The following is a 22017-nucleotide window of genomic DNA, read 5'->3' on the forward strand; positions in this document are numbered from 1 at the left end:
TAAGAGAATTCATACTGGAGAGAAACCCCACCAATGTGAAGAATGTGGCAAAGACTTTACACACTACTCACGCCTCACTAGACATAAGAGAATTCATACTGGAGAGAAACCCCTCAAGTGTGAAGAATGTGGCAAAGCCTTTGCCTGGTCCTCAAACTTTAATATGCATAAGAGAATTCATAGTGGAGGAAAACCCTACCAGTGTGAAGAATGTGGGGAAGCCTTTCCCTGGTACTCTCACCTTACTAAACATAAGAGAATTCATATTGGAGAGAAACCCTACCAATGTAAAGAATGTGGCAAGGCCTTTGCCTGGTCCTCAAACTTTAATAGGCGTAAGAGAAATCATACTGGAGGAAAACCCTACCAATGTGAAGAATGCGGCGAAGACTTTACACAGTACTCACGCCTCACTAGACATAAGAGAATTCATACTGGAGAGAAACCCTACCAATGCGAAGAACGTGGCAAAGCCTTTGCCTGGTGCTCAAACCTTAACATACATAAGAGAATTCATACTTTAGAGAAACCCTACAAATGTTAAGAATGTAGCCAAGCCTTTGCCCAGTGCTCACACCTTAGTACCCATAAGACAGTTCACATAAGAGAAAATCTACAAAGGTGAAGAATGTAGTAGACTCTTTAGATATTGCTTAAGCCTTTCTTATCATAATTCATATAGTAGAGAAGGCCTTCAAATGTGCAGAATGTGAGAAATCCTTTAAGTTATGCTAATGTCTCTAATCATAAGATAATACGTACTGAAGAAAAACGTTATGAAAGTGAAAAATGTGGCAAAACCATTAACTAGCGCTCAAATATTTATAAACATAAGAAAATTCATACCAGAGAGAAACCATACAGACGTTAAGAATGCAACAAAGCCTTTACCTGGTCCACTTCCCATACTATAGATTAGAGAATTCATACCTGAGAAAAATCCTACCAAGGTAAGAAAAGGGAGAAAGCCTGCTCACATATTACCTGCCATCAGAGAGTCATTGTGGGTAATGGTGATATAACTGTAACAACTTTGAAAATACCTTTCAGAAAATAAAAGTCTTAGAGTGTACCATAGTATTTATACAGAGAAAAAAATATAACTATAAAGAATGGTACAACACCTTTATTTCTATCACAGATCTTGTGCCCAGGAAAATTTATACTGAAATGAAACCCTACATCAACTGCTCGAACTTTAAGTTCAGAGAATTTGGATTTGAGAGAAACTCTACAAATGTAATGAATGCAAAAAAAGATTTGTTCATGAAACACAGCTTGTAAAACAGAACTTGTACTTTACAGATGCCATATTGTGAAAAAAGTTAATAAAAAAATCAAGTGTAAAGATCTGAGGATTCACAGTAGAAAGCACTAAGGCACTAATATTTTCAGACGTTACCCTAAAGCAGTGTGTAGATTATATAGAATGATTTAACATTAAAATTGTTAGATAACTTAAGTATATGTAAGCTTAAAAGGAGCATAAAATTGATTTTTGTCTCACAGAACTTGGACAAGTTACTAACTCTCCATGCTTCAGTTTCTTTATCTGTAAAATGGATTAATTATGGTTCCCTTCCCATAGGTATTGAGGTGTTAAATACAATAAATGCTAGCTCTTGTGCTCCATGTTGTGTTTTGTTCTATAGACTGTGAAGTAGACAGATGGTGGCTTATGTTAGGGAAAGGAGAAAGATTAGGTTCAAGCCAAAGACATTTACAAGGTGAAGAGTGAGAGGTAAAGATCAGAGATGGTGGTGGGATGCAAGAAGGAGTGTCAAGGGCCTTCCATTTTAACTCTGGCCTCATGCCTATCTATAAATATGAAAGATGAACTGACCAGATGATCTCATTGGTTGTTCCTTCCAACTATGACATTGTCAAAATAGAGGGGAGAATGGAAATGTCATCCAAAGCCAAGCACAAATGTCCACATTTGATCCAATCTTACACATAAAGACCCAGAACTATGTCAGTTAAGGGACATCAATTATTAGTGGTAGGATTGTGAGTTAATTTAGTTTCTTTATTGATTTTTTTCTCTTTTCTAGTTTTCTGTAATAAGTTTGTCAATCAGAACAAAACAATTTACAAATATATCAATTTCTTCATATTTATATCCACACATTTAGGATTATAGAGAAAGAAAAAAAGAAGGGAAAAAGGAAGGAAGGAAAGAGAAAAGACACCCCAAACTGAGCAACATTCTCAGAATAAGAAACCAGAAATCATCTAGGCAGGAAAAACACTGTTCTTGATGCTCAAGGCCTAAGCCAGAAGAGCCTTTTGAGATGGCACAGAGCTATCATAGATGTCAAATAATTCTGGGACATTTTCTAGTTTTATTGTGTTTTTCATCCCTTCCTTCAGTTACCTACAGTTTTTCTCTTTTTTAGCTAGAGCTAATTTAATCTTCCTTTTAATATTGCATCTTGTTAATAAAAGCCTGGACAAAAGAATGGGAATAAAGGATTTTCTTCTCGCATTTTCTTAATTTCAAAAAGTAGCCTGTATTGAATAATCATGTGATCTGAAATTTGGTATACAAAGAAAGCATTTATTAGCATTCTGAACAGGAATCCTTGTTTCAAGAGTCTAAGTACTGCAATTATTTGGCAGTGCAGCTCCATTTCTGTGATTGGTCTTTATAGAATTAGTTGTAAAAAAGGCTCAAAGATACAAGAAGGTTCACCCAGAACTGTTCGTAATGTTTAGAAATTGGAACAAATGAAAAAAGATATTTGGAATAAAGCATTATAAATCATCCATATTAATTTATTCTTAATGATCATTTAAAATCTAAATACATCTGCAGTTACAGAACAAGTTGCATAGTATGATCCAACATGTATTTAAACAACAATATATGTGTATCTGTGTACATGTCTCTAAAAATAGTTCTTCAGGAATAAAGAAAACATTTATGTTTGTATTATATATATTAGCTTTTCTCCTTTAACAATTAGCAGATATGTTCAAATTTTTAAAAGGGAGGCCCATGGTCTTGATCTTTAAACTACATTGCCTTGTGTGGGGACAAAAGTGACTTTATTTTAAATGCTAATCCACTCTGCACTTCTGACTAGCCCTGAGTCTGGGAATGCCTCAGAAATGTCTAGTTGGCATGTTTCTCTTTATGTAGAAACACCTATTCAGTGTAAAGTTTTACCTTTCCTCCAAAACAACCCTGATGTTGCTGCATACATTACACACTGTGATGTCCATTGCCAGCTGCACATTCCTTTCAGAACATGTATACTGTTTCCCCAAGGTATTACCATAAGCCCTGAGTCTGAGAGTTTGCAGTGTGAAGACTGTCTTGTGGCCTCCCTAGACCAAGCTTCTGTCCACAAATTTCCCTAATAAATCACCCATTACAAACAAACTGGATTTATTATCCTCACTCTTTGGTTTCTTGGCTCCTTTGGCATTTGCATGTACAACCTTTTCATGGAACGTCTTGACACCTCCCTCCACAACTTTTCAGTATTTCCCCTGGAAGTTTCTGTTGGCTGAGAGCACAGATGCAAAGAATTACCACACTCTCCAAAGTAGAGGTAAAATTTTCATCTTAACCTTGCTGGGCACAACCCTGGGGTCTTGAGCAGACTGACTGTGACCTTGAATATGAATTCTGGGGTCCGTTTGGCCTACCTGGGTTTCATGTTCTTTATAAAATCCTTGGCCTTTTCCAGATGAAGCTTCAGTGTTTGCTGGTGACTTTGCTGCCTCATCTGGCCCAAGAGCTCATTGAGATGAACCTCTGGGACTGGCAGGTGCCCTCACCACAAGAGGAAGCAGAAGCGTGTCACCGTATCTTACAGACAGTAAATGACATGCAGAGACCCTGTAACTGGAAATGAAGCCCTGGCTCTCAGGCCCAGGGTTTTTTTCCCCTATAAAAGGAGCTGCAAATCTGCCTACATGCTTGCTCTCTCAGGGCCAGGACTCTGGGATCTCCTGTCTGGAATGTTCTTTCCTGCACACCTTGCACCCCCAAGACCCAGCTCAGAGGAGACTCCTGAGGGACACTCACCCCACCTGTTCAGTCCCCTGATGCATTTTCCCATGGCACCTGCTCACCACTCTCCTTACCAGTCATACTTAAAACCAGATGCTGAATGTGTCCACATCAACACACCAGACTGTGTCATCTTCTGTAGAGGGGTGGCATGACTGCCAGAGACAGATGGTCCATACCCACCCTATCAGTCTATAGATCTGTCTCTCACACGCATGATTTTCCAGACATGATTTGTTCCCATCACACAGCTGAGACCAGGATGGGAACAAATTTCTGTAACTTCCCGTCAATTCTCATGACCAAGGTAAACCTGTTTCCCATAGGTACAAGTTTTACAGCTTAATCTTTTTTTTTTTTTTTTTGAGACAGAGTCTCACTGTGTTGCCCGGGCTAGAGTGCCGTGGCGTCGTCTTAGCTCACAGCAACCTCAAACTCCTGGGCTCAAGCGATCCTCCTGCCTCAGCCTCCCGAGTAGCTGGGACTACAGGCATGCGCCACCATGCCCGGCTAATTTTTTCTATGTATTTTTAGTTGTCCAATTAATTTCTTTCTAATTTTAGTAGAAACGGGGTCTTGCTCTTGCTCAGGCTGGTTTCGAACTCCTGAGCTCAAACAATCCGCCCGCCTTGGCCTCTCAGAGAGCTAGGATTACAGGCGTGAGCCACCGCGCCCGGCCAGCTTAAGCTTTTATATTTGGGTCTAGGATGTCTTTTGAGTTGATTTTTCTTTCTGACATGAAATACAGATCAAAGTTCTCATCCCTTTATTTTTCTTTTTGCATCTGTGTCCTGGTTGGATACATGGGCCACAGTGCTGAGCTCCCGGGGCTGATGACTGCCTGGGTGTGTTCCAGCCCTCATCCGCCTCGAGGATGCCCCAGTGTGGGGCCTGCACCTGCTTCTCACGCTGTGCTTCTGCCCATGCTGCTGTGTTGTCTACTCAGGCTGCAGCAACAGCACACTCTGGTGCCTCCCAGAGCCATGCAGCCTCCTGAAAGTAGCTGAAGGGGTCAGGGCTTTACCACACCATCCACTTCACCAGGGCCTGTAGGGATTTCTGCAGTGGCAGAGCCGGGAGAAGGGGCCTGGAGGGCTGACCTGCCCAAAGTGAGGAGGATGGCCCCACTCACTGGCCATCAATGGGCTCATTCAGAGGTCAGTGGAGGCCCCACATCTCAAGTACTTATTGTCACTGCCTGGGCACCATCCCTCAAGGTCAGCTTCTGGGCCCCACCTTGGCTCATGCCCCTTCCTTTGGGGGAGTCTTTCTGTTCTACCCCAGGACACACCCTTCATCTGCCTGCCCTGGAAGTTCCATCTCTAGACTTGTCCCATCTCCCACTGATGTTACTGACAGAAAGAAGGTGGAGTTTTGGGAGTATAAAAAATGACCAGCCCTAGAAGCCAGCCTGAGCTCTCAGGTGGGCTATACTGACCTCTGGGTCATCTCTCCTCCTTTGGCACTCACTGACTCACAGCATGTGGGCCGAAAGTCAAAGCTGTTGTTAATCCACACTCCACTTCCCTCCCATTTAAAAAATATATTTGTATGTCGTAATCTGGGTCATGGGTCTGCAAACTGTGGCCAGAGTATCAAATCGGCCCTCTGCCTACTTTTGTTTGGCCCTGTGAGCTAAGCACAACTTTTACATTTATAAATGGTTGAAAAAATTAAAATAACATTTAATGACATGAAAATGATATGAAATCGAAATTTAAGTGTCCATAGACAAATATTTATTGGAGTACAGCCACACCCATTCACATCTGCACTGCCTAGATCTGCTTTTAGTGCTTTGAGTGGTTGTGACAGAGACCCGAGGGCCCTCAGAATCTAAAATATTTACTACCTTGCCCTTGACAGGAAATATTTGCCAACCCCTGCTGTAGAGGGGACCATTGTAGGGTGGGGACTCCTTGCTCTGGTGTGGCCCTGCAGTGCCCTGAGTCAGCAGGGCCTCCAGAGCACTCACTGCCTGGGATTCTTCTGATTTGTCAAGTGAGGCTCGAAGGATGCAGCAGAGTGAGCCTGGAGCACAGCTCAGAGGGACTGCTGTGACAGGGTCTAGGATGCGTAGGATGGTTGGATACACCAGTGATACGCAGGGTGGGGCCCCCAGGGGTCCTCTGTGCTCACAGCCAAGCGACCAGGAGCCCCCACCCAGCCTGACTCCCCAGCTGCGTGGGTCCCAGGTTCCAGCTCCTCCTCCACTTGCCCTGGAAGAAGGACGCCCTCCCCACCCCATCTCTCCCTCCTCCCAGGGGAAGCCTTTGCCATTCAGCAATTGCTTCTGGAGGGGACACCAGGGCAGAGCCTGCTTAGGGCTGGGGACTGGATCTTACCTGCTGGGCCTGGTCCTGCCCACTGAGCTCCATCTCCCACCGCATCCCTGAGAATCTCAGGGAAGCCCTAACCGAGGTGGGGACTCCGCCTTCATGTGCAGGAGCGGTGCTCTTCCCACCCGCGCTCTCACTGGATCCCCGGATTCACACTAGGCCTGTCTGACGGATGAGGAAACCCAGCCTCACAGAAGGGAAGGAACTTACCGGAAGCACAACAGGTGGAAATTGGTGTGGCAATGATGTAAGCCTGAAACCGGAACTGAGAAACTGCAGCCCCCACAGTCATGAACCACGTGCTGCACGCGATCCGCCTTGCCGCCTTCGGACTTGGACTCCTATTTTGTGCAGAACTTTGAAATGGGCTCAGGGTCCAGGCCGGAGTGCCAGAGGCTGGCAGGCTCTGGGGGAGAATCTGGGCAGAGGCCAGGGTGGCGTATGTCCCGGATGGGGGTCAGTCCGCCCAGCCCCTCAGCGGGAGGCCCCCTGGAACAATCGGTTTCCCTCCCCTCCCCAAGGCTTCCCTTCCGAGATTGCCGCCGCCCTAAAGAACCGCCCCGGACGCCGTGTCTGCCCCAAAAGCCACGGAACTGCAGGCAGAGCTGCGTGGCTCAGGCAGTCCGTGCGTCTTTCCAAGCTCAGTCCCCTCATCCCCCGTGTGGGACGGGGGCTCCCGCTTTGCAGCCCCCGTGGGATCCGTGGGAGTCGGTGCTGGGGTGGCAGAGCGTGGGGACAGAAGCCCGGACTGCACCGCTGCGCAACGCTCTATCCGGATTCTGCTTCCCACGGAACCTGGGCGCCGAGCAGAGGCCGGACAGTTGCGGAGGAGTGGCAGTTTGGTTAGTTTAGTTTTGCAATGTATTTTACTTTAATCGACAAATAATAATTGTCTATATTTGTGGGGTGCAATATGATGTTTTGATGCATGTATACAATATGGGATGATTACATCAAGCTACTTAACATATCAATCACCTCTCACTTATTTTTGTGTGTGTAGTGCGAATGTTTAAGATCTACTTGCAGCAATTTTTGTATCTACCTCACCTTATTATTAACTGTAGTCATTCTGCTGTGCAGCACATCTCAAAGACCTATCCATCTTCTGAGTTTCTCATCGAAAGTTTGATCGAGGAGGCAGGGAGGGCACATTTTGTCAAAATATTTTCTTCTACACAGAATACCAGTTGCTGTCATCAGAGCGATTTGGAGTAGACCCGAGGTCTCCCCCTGTCCCTAGACTACAGGTGGAGAGAAACAGGGCCCTGACAGCAGGGGCAACTCTATCTATACAGGGAAGCATCACAATAACCCTGTGGTGTGATTCCATTAAATCAATACTGTCAAGGATTATGCCAAGGACAGAGCGTCCAGGGTGAAGTCTGAGGTGAGCTGAGAGCCACAACGTTATCACACAGGCTTCCTGGAGGAGGAAATGTTGAGCTAAACCTGAGGCATGGACAGGCATCACTGGGAGGGGGCGTGGAAGAGGGAGCAGCTTCAGAATGCTGAGGCCAGTGAGCACCTGGGATATGTCAGGAAGGAAGAAAAGCCATGATGGAGGCTGACGGGGGTGTGTAGGGTGTTGGGGGCCAGAGAGGAAACAACAGGCCACCCCCATGTTCTCCTTCTTGAGTCCACAGGGTGTGGTGCCCACCTTGCAATTGGGCACATGGGCAGGCACCTCTGCCAGGTCTTCTCACACTGCAAGGGGATCCGCATCCTGCAGTCCATGTGGTGGGGAAGAAGCTCCTCCCCAGCAAAGTGCCTGCATTTTGCCGGCAGCAAAAATGATGGACTCTTACTCCAAAACTTAATCTTACTGTTAAAACTTAAAAGACTTTGACTTCCCTTTTAATTTTATTCTCTCTTGCATCTCTCTCTCTCTCTCTCTCTCCCCCCCCCCCCCCCCCCCCCGTGGTATACGTTTCTCTGGGGAAGCAAGCTCCAATCTTTTGAGCTTCCCTATTTGCAGATCCACATGGCAAACAATGAAAGGGTCATCCTGACCAATAGAGAGAAAGGAATTCGGCCCTCATCCCAAAGTGATATACACTAACAACACACCTGATTGAGCTGCAGAGCAACTTCTCTTCCTGTTGAGCCTCAGTTGAGACCACAGCCCAGCCTCATAAAAGACATTGAGGTAGAGACACTCAGCTAAGCCATGACCAGATTCCTGGTCCACAAAAGTTGTGACATAATACACATTTGGAGTTTGAAGCCGCTACATTTGAGATAATGTTGTTAGAGAGTAGCAGATAATGACAGCCTGTCAGGCCACAGCATCTGACCCTGCCCTCTTCCCTCCCATGTCATCTCCTCCCAGGCTCGATACAGTCACACTGGCTGCCTTTCTAATCTCCTCTGGCCACATTTCTTTCTGTCTACACACTCTGCAAGAGGGGTGCCTTCTCCCTGACACATTGTATTAGTCAGGGTTGTCCAGAGTGACAGAACCAATAAAATATAGACAGATATACAGGAGGAGATTTATTATGGAAATTGGTTCAAATGATTATGAATACCAAGCAGTATCACAACATGCCCTCTGCAAGCTGGGGAACCAGTAAAGCCGGTGGAGTAGCCCAGTCCACATCCAAAGGTCTGAGAAGAAGGAAAGCCAATGGTGTAACTGCCAGTCCAAGGCCAAAGACCTGAGAACCAAGGGGGGATGCTGGTGTAAGTCCCAGTGTCCAAAGGCCTGAGAATCAGGAGCTCCAACATTCAAGGATAGGAAAATATAAATGACCCAGATCTAGAAGAAAAAATTCACCTTCCTTTACATTTTCATTCTGTTTGGGCCCCCAACAGATTGGATGATGCCTGCCCTAATTGAGAGGGTGGGTCTTCTTTGCTTAGTCTACTGATTCAAATGCTAATCTCATCAGCAAACACCCTCACAGACACACCCAGACATAAGGTTTTATAGCCATCTCAGCATCCCTTAACACACTGAAGTGAGCACATAAAATAACCCTTACAGTCTACCTCTTGTCAACTCAGTACCCATGTGTATCCTTTGAGCCATACTTAATCTATAAATAAAAACAATAACAAGGTCATGATTCCAGCTACTATGATACAACTATCCTGTGTACAACTGAAAACCCAACTATCGCTTCCCCAGAAGAAGAGGTAAAGTTGTTGAGCAATGTTTACTTTTCTCCTGATAACTGGTAATTTAAATACTGTGATGTAAAATTAACAATACTTAAGTAATGATATAGGCTTGGTGCAGTGGCTCACACCTGTAACCCCAGCACTTTGGGAGGCCTTAGCAGGAAGATCACTTGAGTCTAGGAGTTTGAGACCAGCCTGGTCATCACAGTGAGACCCTCTTCTGCAAAAAATTTTTAAAAGGCCAGGTGTGCTGGTGCTTACCTGTAGCCCCAGAAACACAGGAGGCTGAGACAGGAGGATAGCTTGGGGACAGAAGTTTTGTGGCTGTAGTGAGCTATGATAGTGCTACTGCACAGTCCAGCCTGGGTGACAGAACAAGACCCCATCATAAAAAATAAATACGGAGATGAGACAATAAAGGGAATAAGAACGAAAGGGAATAAGAAGAAAAAGAGGACAGATATTTGCATAATGTATGTATATATATTCACACATGTATTTATAATGAAATAAGAAAAAAATTCTCATGAAAATTATAGTCCTCCTTTCTGTAACTGATAACATGACAGTACCTGGCATCTATAACTACTTTCTTTACTACTCACTCTGCATTATTTTTACCTTCAGCAAGAACCTCAGATGCTCATAGTTCTTTACCTCGTGGGGTGAACGAGTTCTTTATTCCAGAGGTGACTGGGCCATTTGTAGTCCTGCCTGGACTGGGTTTCCATTAACTATAATCACAGGCCATGATAATACTCACAGAAGCCCTGAGACATCTCCTGTGTTACAGACATAGTCTTGCTTTCCTCCAGTGTGGAGCAGCAGTCCAGTTGGCCCTTGGTAGTCAGCACCAATCACCCCAGCCAGCACCATCTCTCCCTCTTTTACTGTCGATTCAGAGACATAAGGAGCCCAAGTGGCCAGGTGCAGTCTTAACCTCCAGTTCAATAAAATCATAGTATCTCCTTGTAGGAGCATTCCTCCCTCTATGGCTAGTACTTTTATGCCAGAAGAGTATAAAGTTATGGAAATAGTAAGCAAATATTTGGCTGGTAGGTCACGGGGTAATAGTGAGTGGTGCCACTCCCATTTCAGCCCCTTGATTCCTGCACACAGGCATCCTGGGTATAAGACAAATGACACCATGTACTGTTTGCTGATTAAGAGCATGTACAGCCTTCTGGAGAACCTTCCCCAGCCATGCTAGGATTGCCACCTAGCTTGTTCTGTAACCAAATCTTCAAAATGCCTTTCCACCATTCTATCAAGCCATCTGCTTCAGGATGGTGGGGACATGGCAAGATGATGAATTCCATGAGCATATGCTCACTGTGACATTTATCTGGCTGTGAAGTCATTCCTTGGTCTGAAGCAATGTTGCATGGGGTGTCATGATAATGGAGAAGGCATTCTGTGAGTCCATTAATGGGAGTTTTGACAGAAGCATTGTGTGCAGAGTAGGCAAATCCATATGCAGAGTAAATGCCTATTTCTGTAAGGACAAATGCTGTTCCTTCCATGACTGAAGTAGTACAATGTAATTAACCTGCCACCAGAAACCTGGCTGATCACCCAGGGTAATAGTGCCACATTAGGGGCTCAGTATTGGTCTCTGCTGCTGACAGACTATGCATTCAGGGGTGGTCAGAGCCAGGTTGGCTGGGTGAGTGGAAATGCACCTTTCTGAGTCCAAATATAACCTTCATCCCTGCCACCATGTCCACATTTTTCAAGATTCCTATGGGCAGCGATGAGGTGGCTGGAATAGAAGCTGAGTGGAATCCACAGAACGGGTCATCCTATCCACTTGGTCATTAGCCCTCTGCTGTCACCCTTTGGTGGGCACTAATGTGGGAAACATATATCTTCACAGTTTTCTTGCCCATTTGGAGATATCTATTTCCATACCTCTTCCCCAAATGTATTTGTCATCACTTTTTCTAATAATGTTGCTTCCAAGTCCTTGTCCCTCCTACCAAAACTTTGGACACAGCACGTCAACTGGTATATAACTGTACATCTGGCCACTTATCTTTCCAAGCAGAGTGAACAACCAGGGACACTGCTTAAAGTTCTGCTCACTGGAAGGAATAATCTTCAAAAATGTCTTTCAGGGATGTCCCAGAGAGGGGCTACAGTCCTAAACTGTCCACTTTGGGGTAGTGTCTGTATATATTGCAGAACCATCTGTGAAGCAGACCTGAGTCTCCCCTTCCTCTGTTAACTGATCATTGGGAACTCCCCATGAGCCCATAGGGGATGGGAGAGAGAAGACAGTGTAGCAGGTTTGGGGACCATGGCATTTGGATGACTTTTTCATGGAACTTACTTGTGCCTTCAGGGTGTACTGGGGCTCAATCATGTGCACACCACTTTCATTTGAGAATGGGGTGGTGCTCAGCAAGTACAGCTTTATGGCTTCGTGGATCAGATTACACCCCACACATAATGAACATCTGAAGTCATATGGCAAGTAGGTGACCCATGGTTAAACGTTCAGTACCTACTAAGGCTGGGTAGCAGGGCAAGAGCTGTTTCTCTAAAGAGGGATAGTTATCTGCAGGGCATGGCAGGGATTTGTTCTAATATCCTGAGCATCTTAGCTATTATTCACCTACAGGGCCTGCTAAAGGCTGAAAACAGTATTCTTAACTGTTACTGATGCTTCAAACACAATTAGATTTGATAGGTGATATGGCCCAAGTGGCAGAGCAGCTTGCATGGCAACCTGGACCTGTTTCAGGGTCTTCTATTCTGGGCCTCACTAAAAACTAGCAACATTTTGGGCCACTTAGTAAGTGGGCTGGAATTACACACCCAAATGAGGAATATATTGCCTCCAAAATCCAAAAAAAAGTCCCACTAGGTGTTGTGTCTCTTTTTTTGATTGTAGGAGGCTTCAGATACAACCATTTATTGTTAACCTTAGAAGGCCTATCTCAACACACCCCACACCAATGGACCACTAACAATTTCACTGAGGAAGAAGGTCTCTGAATTTTAAGCATATTTATTGTCCACTTCCTGACACACATATCTTAATAAAAGTTTAGGGTAGTTTCTACGTCTTGCACACTAGGTCCACTCAGCATAGTATCATCAACAAAATGGTCCAGTGTGATATATTGTGAAAGGAAAAGGTGATCAAGCTCCCTGTGAACTGCATTATGACACAGAGCTGGAGAGTTGATATGTCCCTGAGGTAGGACAGTGAAGGTGTAGTGCTGACCATCCCAGCTGACAGCAAACTGCTTCTGATGCGCCTTATTGACAGGCATCAAGATAGACACGTCAGCCAGAGCAATAGCTGCAGACAAGGTACCACAATATGCTAATTTGCTCAAGAATTAAGCCACATCTCTTACAGGCTACATCTATTACAGCCATATCTGCTATTAGCATCACCATTTGTTTAAGCCTAAAATACTCCACTGTTATTCTCCAACAGTTATCTGACTTCTGCACAGGCCAGGTAGGAAAGTTTAATGGAGGGCTGGGTGCAGTGGCTCACACCTGTAATCCTAGCACTCTGGGAGGCTGAGGCAGGTGGATCGCTCAAGGTCAGGAGTTCGAGACCAGCCTGAGCAAGAGCGAGACCCCGTCTCTACTAAAAAATAGAAAGAAATGATCTGATTGAAAATATATATATATATATATAAAATTAGCTGAGCATGGTGGTGCATGCCTGTAGTTCCAGCTACTTGGGAGGCTGAGGCAGAAGTATCGCTTGAGCCCAGGAGTTTGAGGTTGCTGTGAGCTAGGCTGATGCTACGGCACTCTAGCCCGGGCAACAGAGCAAGACTCTGTTTAAAAAAAAAAAAAAGTTTAATGGAGATGTACTGTGCATCCACCCTGCATCCGTTAAGTCCTTGACACCTTGGATAATGGCACTAATCTCTTCAATCTCTCCAGAAATGCAGAATTACTTTTGCTTTACTATTTCCCTAGGCACAGGTAGTTCTAGTGGCATCTTCTTGGCCATTCCTACCATACTAGCTCTCACTCCACAGGTCAGGGCACAAATGTGGAAATTCTATCACCTGCTGAGTATGTCTATTCCAATCACGTATTCTGGAACTGGGAAAATAACCACAGGTTGTGTTCTGGGACACACTGGCCTCACTGTGAGATGGTCCTAAGCAAAAACTCCATCGATAATCTGCTCTCCATATTTCTTCCTCTGACAAGTGACCACAGTGATATTTAGGATTTTCAAAATTAACGTCAGTTCACAGCCAGTGACCAGTAGTCCCTGAGAGATCTGCTTGTTTACCTTTGCCTGATGCACAGTCACTCTGGTAAAAGAATGTAGGCCCCTTTGGGGAAAGCTGTGAAAAAAATTAACTATATAAATTTTTGGCAGTGTAACAGAGTCCTACCTCAAGGGGACTTGGCTTCCCCATCATTTAAAGGGTTTGGGGTGTGTAAACTGGCTTGAGCCTGGGGAATGTCTGAGGCACTTTTGTTTTCTGTTTTCATGATTCAGCTAGAGTTTTGATTACTCAGCTTAGCACTTTGCTGACATAGAATAAGAATTTCTGAATTTCTTTAAGAGCCTCAGCTCAGGTTCTGGTCATGGCCATTGATATTCTCTTGCAGTTTTCTACTCATCTTCCTTGGCCCCAGGAGACCACAATTCTCCAGCCCCACTGCAGTGTTCAAATGCCATGGAGTCCACCCTACCTTCAGCTCCTGCCAGCCTGAGATCCACATGATGCCACCATTGCCCATCTGAGCTCCAAGTCAGACAAAACAAAAGCAGCCCTTAGGGCAGCCCACAGACAGGTTGAACATTTCAAATATATTCTATTCTCTTTCTGTCCTGACACAGGGAACCAAGAATTGGTCAACTTCCTGCAGTCCATGCTGTGCTGTGCAAGGAAGGTGATGGGGAAGGGTGAGTAAAAACCCCGTGAAATTTCCTACCATGTTGCATATGGCTTTTTCTTGATTGGACACTTGCTTGTTTGTTGTGAATTTTTGTCTAGGTTACAGAGCTCCCTATAAAGTTTATTCAATCAATTGTTTGTTTGAATGTTCATGTGGGAGAATGAAGCCTGGTGCTAACTAGTCTTCTGTCTTGAAGATATCACTGTCAAAGTTATTCGTATCTTGATGGTGATGTCATTATAACTTCTTAACAGTCAGTGAGTTGCAGCAGTGTGTCTTTTAAAAATTGATATTATTTACTTCATTTTTGTGGCTTCATAAAAATAAACAGAGTTCTGTCCCTTAATATGCATTACAAAGTTCTTTTTTTATTTCATGTGTATAATCTCTAAAATTGGTTTTTATATTTTATCTCTGTCACTGTTATCATTCTATTAATGCATTCTCTTTCTTCATATACACGTCTATTCCTCCATTCTATAGCTTCTTGAGGTAATTTTATTAGTGCCTGTCTGGGAATTTGTTTATAATTTGTAATATTCCAAGTATATAGATTTGTATGGCAGTTGTTGGAAGAATCAGAAAAAATAGAGGAATGGTGCTTTGGAGCAGTCCATAATTCCCTAAGTTCTAGAGTTCTCTAGTAAGGATAAAATTAATATATATGCCATTCCCACCACTCATGTTTAGTATGTGAGATAAGTGATGTACAGTATTCAAAGTAAATTAGGGCACTCTTCCATTTGACCTGGATTTTACCAAGGGCGGCACACTGAACCATCCTCCTCTTTTACCTCGATATGTAGGTAGAGAGAGGAATTTTTGTAAGAAAATATACAATATAACATTTTAAGATGATAATTGTATCAATAGATGAAAATTTTTTAATCAGAGGAGTTAATATTTACCAAGAAAATTCAATATATTAGGTGCTATTCCAAGCCAATTTCACATATAGCATAATGTAAGAGTTATAATGTGTAACGCAAAGATTCGTGGAAAAAAGAAATTGAAATATTTATAATAGAGACATTCTTCTACAGGAAGTATCACAAGAACAGAAAAACAAACACCACATGTACCAACCATTAAATTGGAACTAATAGATCAGTACTTATGTGCACATACGGCAATAACATTCATCAAAAATCAAACAGGTGGGAGGATAAAAAGGCAGGTAAATTCACATGTAACAGGTGTAATGCACACTATCTGGATGATGGGTACACTTTGACTCAAATTGTACAAAAGCAATTTATTTAACCAAAACATTCATACTCCCATAATATTCTGAAATAAATTTAAAAAAGAAATAGCCTACTGTATGCTTCCTTGTTTCAGAAACATGCTAAATGTAAGTAATAAATACATGTACTTAATACCTTAAAGAAAGAAATATTTATGATAATGTTAGATGACATTAAAGCAATAATAAAGATCAACTGTTTTGACTACAACAAATAAGTACAAAGGGTGTTAATAACTTTATTAGTAAATTTTACTAGTTATGCAGATAAGCAAATAGATAGCATTTTAAACCAGAGAGGACAGGATACACATTACTTTCAAATATAAGAGAAAATATTTAGAAATGGAAATGTTTTTGGCCTCAGAATACCATTAACTTAGTGCAAACAAAATCATATTTTCTAGGTACCATGAAATGACAGTAGAAACTATCAGTTGAAGAGTAACCAGCAAGTAAGATTTAAACATGTGTATATTTCAATTAAAATTCTTCTAAAAAACTGCTGAGTCAAGTGAAAAACCCAAACTGATATTACCTTTTAAGTGTCAGAAAAATGTTAAGAAGAAATCGTGGTGCCTGGAGTCAAAGATCCTGAACTCAGGTAATTAATCCTATCAACTACAAGAGTATTGTTACAGAAAAGCAGCAATTATATGTATATATAGTTTTCACTAAAGTTAAGGAATAACTTCAGAAATCTATGCAAAGCATAAGAAAACTTTTTAATATGAAAGAAAAATTATCACGCTCTACAAATATCAATGCCATAGGATATAATGTAAGAGGGTGAGGTGACGAACCAAATCAAGACAATCAGTATTTATCATAAAACTCTGTTTTATTCCAAAAAAACCTGTGAAATATTTTGACTGTGTACATTGTGCATATTATGTTTTAAAATTACTACATATTCTAAAAATCCTTGCAATGCAGACAGCAAAAAAATAATCAAGAAATGACAAGGATCCTTATAATGCCCCACAGAGTTGAAACCCAAATACGGCAGTACAGGTGCCAACAGTGTTTACATAGTTTAAACGTGTGATTCCACACATCTTAGTTAAACCAGGTGGCAGAACCTGTGCTACTTAGGTTATTTAACTCATAGCAAAAGAATGTACTTTTCAGACAATTATTTTCATAATTAATATCTGTTAAAAATTGATGAACTTTTTACCACGTAATTTGGAAAACATCGATTATTCTTTTATCAGACCTGAGTAGCACCAAAGGACTCGCTGTGACATACATGTTGACCACAAGCCTCTGGCTACCCAAAATAACTGGGTCATATGCCCGTAACAGGGTTGAGGAGGATGAGATGATAAGGTCCACCCAGTCCATGGCCACAAAGAAACTCACCAATAGCAAGATGGTCTGGGTGGCTCTTTTCTCCGGGGAGGCTCTTGGGGAGAGGCTGGTGCTGTGAAGGTCCTGGGATCACCTCTGATGCCTGCACAAGAGAATCACCATGTATACACTTGAGAAAAGCATAACTCCTAATAAAAGGACATCCCTGGATACTGACAGAGTGACAATGATGTAGCTCATGGGGGAGAGGGAGCAGTACTGTGTGAGAATCATCAGATCTGTCTGGGTCCCATTGGAAGATGACACAGCATAGATGATTGGGTTACCACTTAAAGACAAATCGAGGAACCATAAAAAGAATAAAATATAAAAAAATGTCATTTGTTGATTTATTTTTAAACCTTGCCAGCCAGGAGGTGCTGGGGCTGACGGTGATGGCTTGGAGCACACTCAGGAGGCAGGTGGTGCAGATGGAGAGGCCCCTCATCACCCTGCTCAGGGAGAGCAAAGCCTTACATTTCAAGTCATTCCCAAAATGCAGTGACTCTTAAGAGTTCTGGAGACACCAAAATCACTTCAATGAGGAGGTTCACTATGTGGACAAGTGCCAAGTGACTGGTGGTCACATCGGTGGGCTTAGGCCTGCGTTCCAGATGGAGTGTGAAGATGCGCAAGAGAAAAAGAAAAGTGTTTGCTGACATTCCAATGCCAGCTTGGATAAAAAAGGCATTTTTAAATGATAACATAAGTGAAATATTTGCTCATTTTAATAGAAAAGAAGAAACATATTTTGTATCTGAAAGACAAAATATAACACATCATTCATGTTATTTTTCCATATACAAAACTAGTACCACTGCTATCATTATTTAGTAAAATTATCCTTGAATAACATTGACTAGTTCATACAAAATTTTAAATAATCAGCCTCTCCGCATTGTTTTCTGTGTTGTACAATTATTAGACACCTAACACCGTCTCAAGCACAACCAAGCCTGGGTAGGTGTCCATTATCCATGCTCCTGCAGTACCTGGGCCTCACTCCTTAGAAGCATTAATAACATTATACTTTTCCTTATTAAAATCCAGCACATAAAAATTACTCAATGGTGCTCGCACAGAGGACCTGAAGTAAATTTATATTAATGGAAAAGAATCACCAAGTCTGTCAGCTGGAAAAATTCTTATGTTCATCCCATGTTTTGGGAGTTCTTGACATTCTGATTTATTGCCTACAACTTTTGCTGTGAAGATATTATGGAATTTTGTCAACAATTTGGAGAAATTTCTTTGATTCTGATAGAAAGAGAAAAGGATTCCAATGATGTTAAGATGATGTTTTTAATAAAGCTTCTCATAAATGTGACAATATTCTAGTCGTGAGTTAGTTCCCTCTTGCTGCTGTAACAAATTGTCACAAACTTGGAGGCTTAAAACAACACATATTTACTGTATTGTATTTCTGGAGGTCAAAAGACCAAAAGGGATCTCACTAGGCTAAATTAAGGTGTCAGCAGGATTGAGTTCCTTTCTGGGGGCTCTAGATGAGTATCTATTTTCTTGGTTTGTCTGGTTGTTTATATTTTGTTTTGTTTTTTTCCAAGTTTCTAGAGGCTGACTGCAGTTCTTGGCTCCTGTCTTCCTACCACTTGCAAAGCCATCAGTGGCTGGTCGCATCGATCTCACATGCATCACTCTGACACTGAGTCTCTCACCTCCCGATGACACATTTCAGGACCTTGGTGATTACATTGGACCCATGTGGATAACCCAAGATAATCTCCCTATCTTAAAGTCAGCTGATTAGCAATCCTTATTTTATCTGCAACCTTAGTCCTTCTCTGTCACACTGCCTAATATATTCACAGAAGCTCAGGACTCGAAGAAGGGATTAGGATGTGAACATCTTTGTGGGCCATTATTCTGCCAACCACAAATCCCTTTAACGATATTTCCTCAAAATTATCCTGCTCTTCCCAGTTTACTTTCTATTCCAGATAATCCTTACAGAAGTTTTCTAGACTCAGGAGGAAATCACTGACATCTGTCTCTCAATTACATGGGGAATAATCCACACAATTCTCCATTTTGCAACATCTAGGAAGTAGGATCAAAATAATCACCTGGTGCCTCTTCCTTGAAGCTCCACCGCATACGTCAAATTTTACCATTACTCATTCAAGTCATTTTCTATGGATATAAACATTTTTTAATCCAAGTTTTAGAAAAGCTCATCTGCATGAATGTAATGTTAAAAAACACCCACCTGTCTTTAGATTTCTCTTATGAGGTTAATGAATGTTTTTGTTTAAAAGTAATGTATAGCTTCGTAGCCTCAAAATACAAATTAAAAATGAAGAAATGTTGACTGTTATTGTTCTTGGCTTATATTCAGAAATGCATGGTGGAGGCGGAAAACTGCTTTAAAACAAATGAATATATATGCACTTATAATGGAAAATTTACACAATTATTAAGCGTTACTCTTTCTCCCAAAGCTCACTATACCGAAGGTACACATTTACCTCAGGTGCCAGAACCGAAAATAGTTCTCACCAGCATACATCTCACCCTCAGCACGCTTTTCTACAGTCAGGCTGAACCCAGGAGAAGCAGCAGGATAATATTGTGTTATAAGCACAATGATCTCGACTTCTTAAAGATGACATTCCAGTGTCAGTAAAACAATATTTGGGCAATGGTCACTAATGTAAGTATAATTATTTTGTAACTACATGTCTGAATCATATTGTTAATACATAGTACTTATTATACGAGCCATGTGACAAAGAGACAATAAAAATTGTTAGATAACTGTACATAGATAAGAATTTTATTTTCTTATATCTTCTCAAGGGACATATGACCCACTTCCTTTGAGGCATGTTCTCTCTCTGAAAATGACTATCACATCCTGCAAAGGATTCCATTCTGAGACTCTTGAGAGTGGTGGGGCAAAGTGTGGACATGAAAGGCCCATCACCTCATAGACCAGGACTGCCAGATAAAATATGGGAGAAAAGCTAAATATAAAATTAATATAATTAATAAGTTTATTATAAGTATGTCCTAAATATTGCAATATTGCAAATGACTATGCAAATACTGAATACATGTACAATAAAATTATCTTTATTTATCTATCCATATGTATTATTATTTGCTTAAGCTTGCTTTCCCATGATGGGAGAATCATGGGATTTGCAATAATATGGTATAGAACTGTGAGAAATGAAATAGAAAAAAATCATAGAAACCATAAATACTGGTCAGAATGTAAAGGAGAATTGGATTCTAACTGATTCATTGAAAGCCGACAAATGTGAATGCAAATCTCAGCACTCACAAGGAAAAGTGTTACCCAGGCTGAGCGTGAAGCCCTTAGCACACTCAGAAGAAACATCATGCAGATCAAGTTCATCCTCATTATACTGGGTTCTGCTTTAGGATATTTTAAATACAGTAATCCTCAAAGTATACACATAACCATGGACAGTCCTTGTGAAATAGCAGCATTTAATGGAGCAGGCACAAAAGACTGTGGGCTTACATCAGTCACCTGAAGATAACAAGTGTAATAAAAAGAAGCCATTTACAAAAATCCAAGTGTTATTTTGGGGAAAAAATGATATGTTGGGGAAAATGAAGTTTGATAAAATGTATTTGCTCACCTTCATAATGTTTAATTTTTAAAGCCATATTATTTTATAAATGATACAATATTCTAAAGAAATGTTTTTACTGTGCTCAGCATAGACAGTATCATGTAATCTAATCACAAAATAATACAATGTTTTTATATTAACACAGAATGTAATTTTTGTCATCAATTTTATCATATTCTAGAAAGAGCCTTGGAAAAACCTATGATTGATTTTAGACACCATAAATTTAATATGAGACTTGAAGGTGAAAAGATATTAGAGTTTAGTTTGGTTCAGTGTCATTGTTAACAGCTAGTAAGCTGTGAAATGCAGCAGATAATTTCATGGAAGAAAAACACATTTCCATCTAGACCAGTCTGTAGAAAAATACATCTGTGAAATGTACAAATGTCAAAAGAATACATATGAAGAGCATAATATATCCTTGAATAACTGAAAGAAAACTGCTATCCTTTGGCAATTGACCTCAGTGGAGGGTGTCTGGGAAGCAAAATACCAGCTGAAGTGGATATTCACAATCGGAAGACCTTCAGTTCTCACTCTCCTGAGAAAAAGCAAAGACAGGAGAAATGTCACTGAGAGGGCAGAGTCAGAAAGCCAACTTGTAGTTTGATTAAAAATCATGTGCTATGGAATTTGAAAAACTCTAAAAGTGATATTTTGAGTGAATTTGTCTCACCACTGGAACTGATAAAATAGCAAAAATAACAGTTTCTCAAAAGGCTTGCAAATACAGTAAAATAAAGCTGAGAATCAAAACACTAGCCTGAAGTATTGATTTCAGAGGCCATGAAGAATGTGCCCTCTGTCTTGCAGGCACCCTGTCATCATTAGTGGCAGTTGGCCCTCTCCACAATCTCAAATTCTCTGGTGTTCTGAGATATAAATAGAGGTTATCTATTGATCCATGGGGTTTTGATGGCCTCATGGGCCACAAATGGACAATCACTATTATCATTTTATTTTCCTTTCCATTTTTAAGTGATCCTGACTCTATTCTCTCTCTTTTTCCCCCTACAGGCACTTAGACACTAGAAGATATTATTTCTACTAAGTTTAGAAAACTTTAAAAAGATACTGATGGTGAATAAGTAATTAAATTGAAATTTATTGAGAATGTTCGTGAATCATGTCTTTATGAGCAAATTACAACTTGAAACATCCTGAGAAAATAAAAGAGTACTAACTTTACAGGACATTTTCATAATAATTGAATGTGATTTCCTTCAAATTTTGGCAATTTTGTTAATCTCATGACTAAACAAATATCCCCCATCTAATATAAAAATATTGTTATAAGTTTTACTTTATTTAGATAACATAGATTCAAAAACTAATTTTATTTTAAGAGTATATTGAACTCATGCTAGATAGTACCAGATCTAATTTATCAAAATTAGTTATTAATTT

General features: G+C 41.4%; 1 protein-coding gene across 1 annotated transcript in view; it reads left to right on the plus strand.

The window, feature by feature from the left end:
• The window catches only part of LOC105822490 (zinc finger protein 493-like), a 244118-nt gene that overhangs the window by 5237 nt on the left and 216864 nt on the right, over window positions 1–22017 (plus strand). Inside the window, 1 exon segment of the mRNA XM_012659468.1 lies at window positions 21–581. Within this exon segment, the coding sequence (XP_012514922.1) occupies window positions 21–581 (561 nt within the window).

This window comes from Propithecus coquereli, unplaced genomic scaffold (genome assembly GCF_000956105.1).
Source record: "Propithecus coquereli isolate 6110/MARCELLA unplaced genomic scaffold, Pcoq_1.0 Scaffold617, whole genome shotgun sequence".
Classification (NCBI taxonomy): domain Eukaryota; kingdom Metazoa; phylum Chordata; class Mammalia; order Primates; family Indriidae; genus Propithecus; species Propithecus coquereli.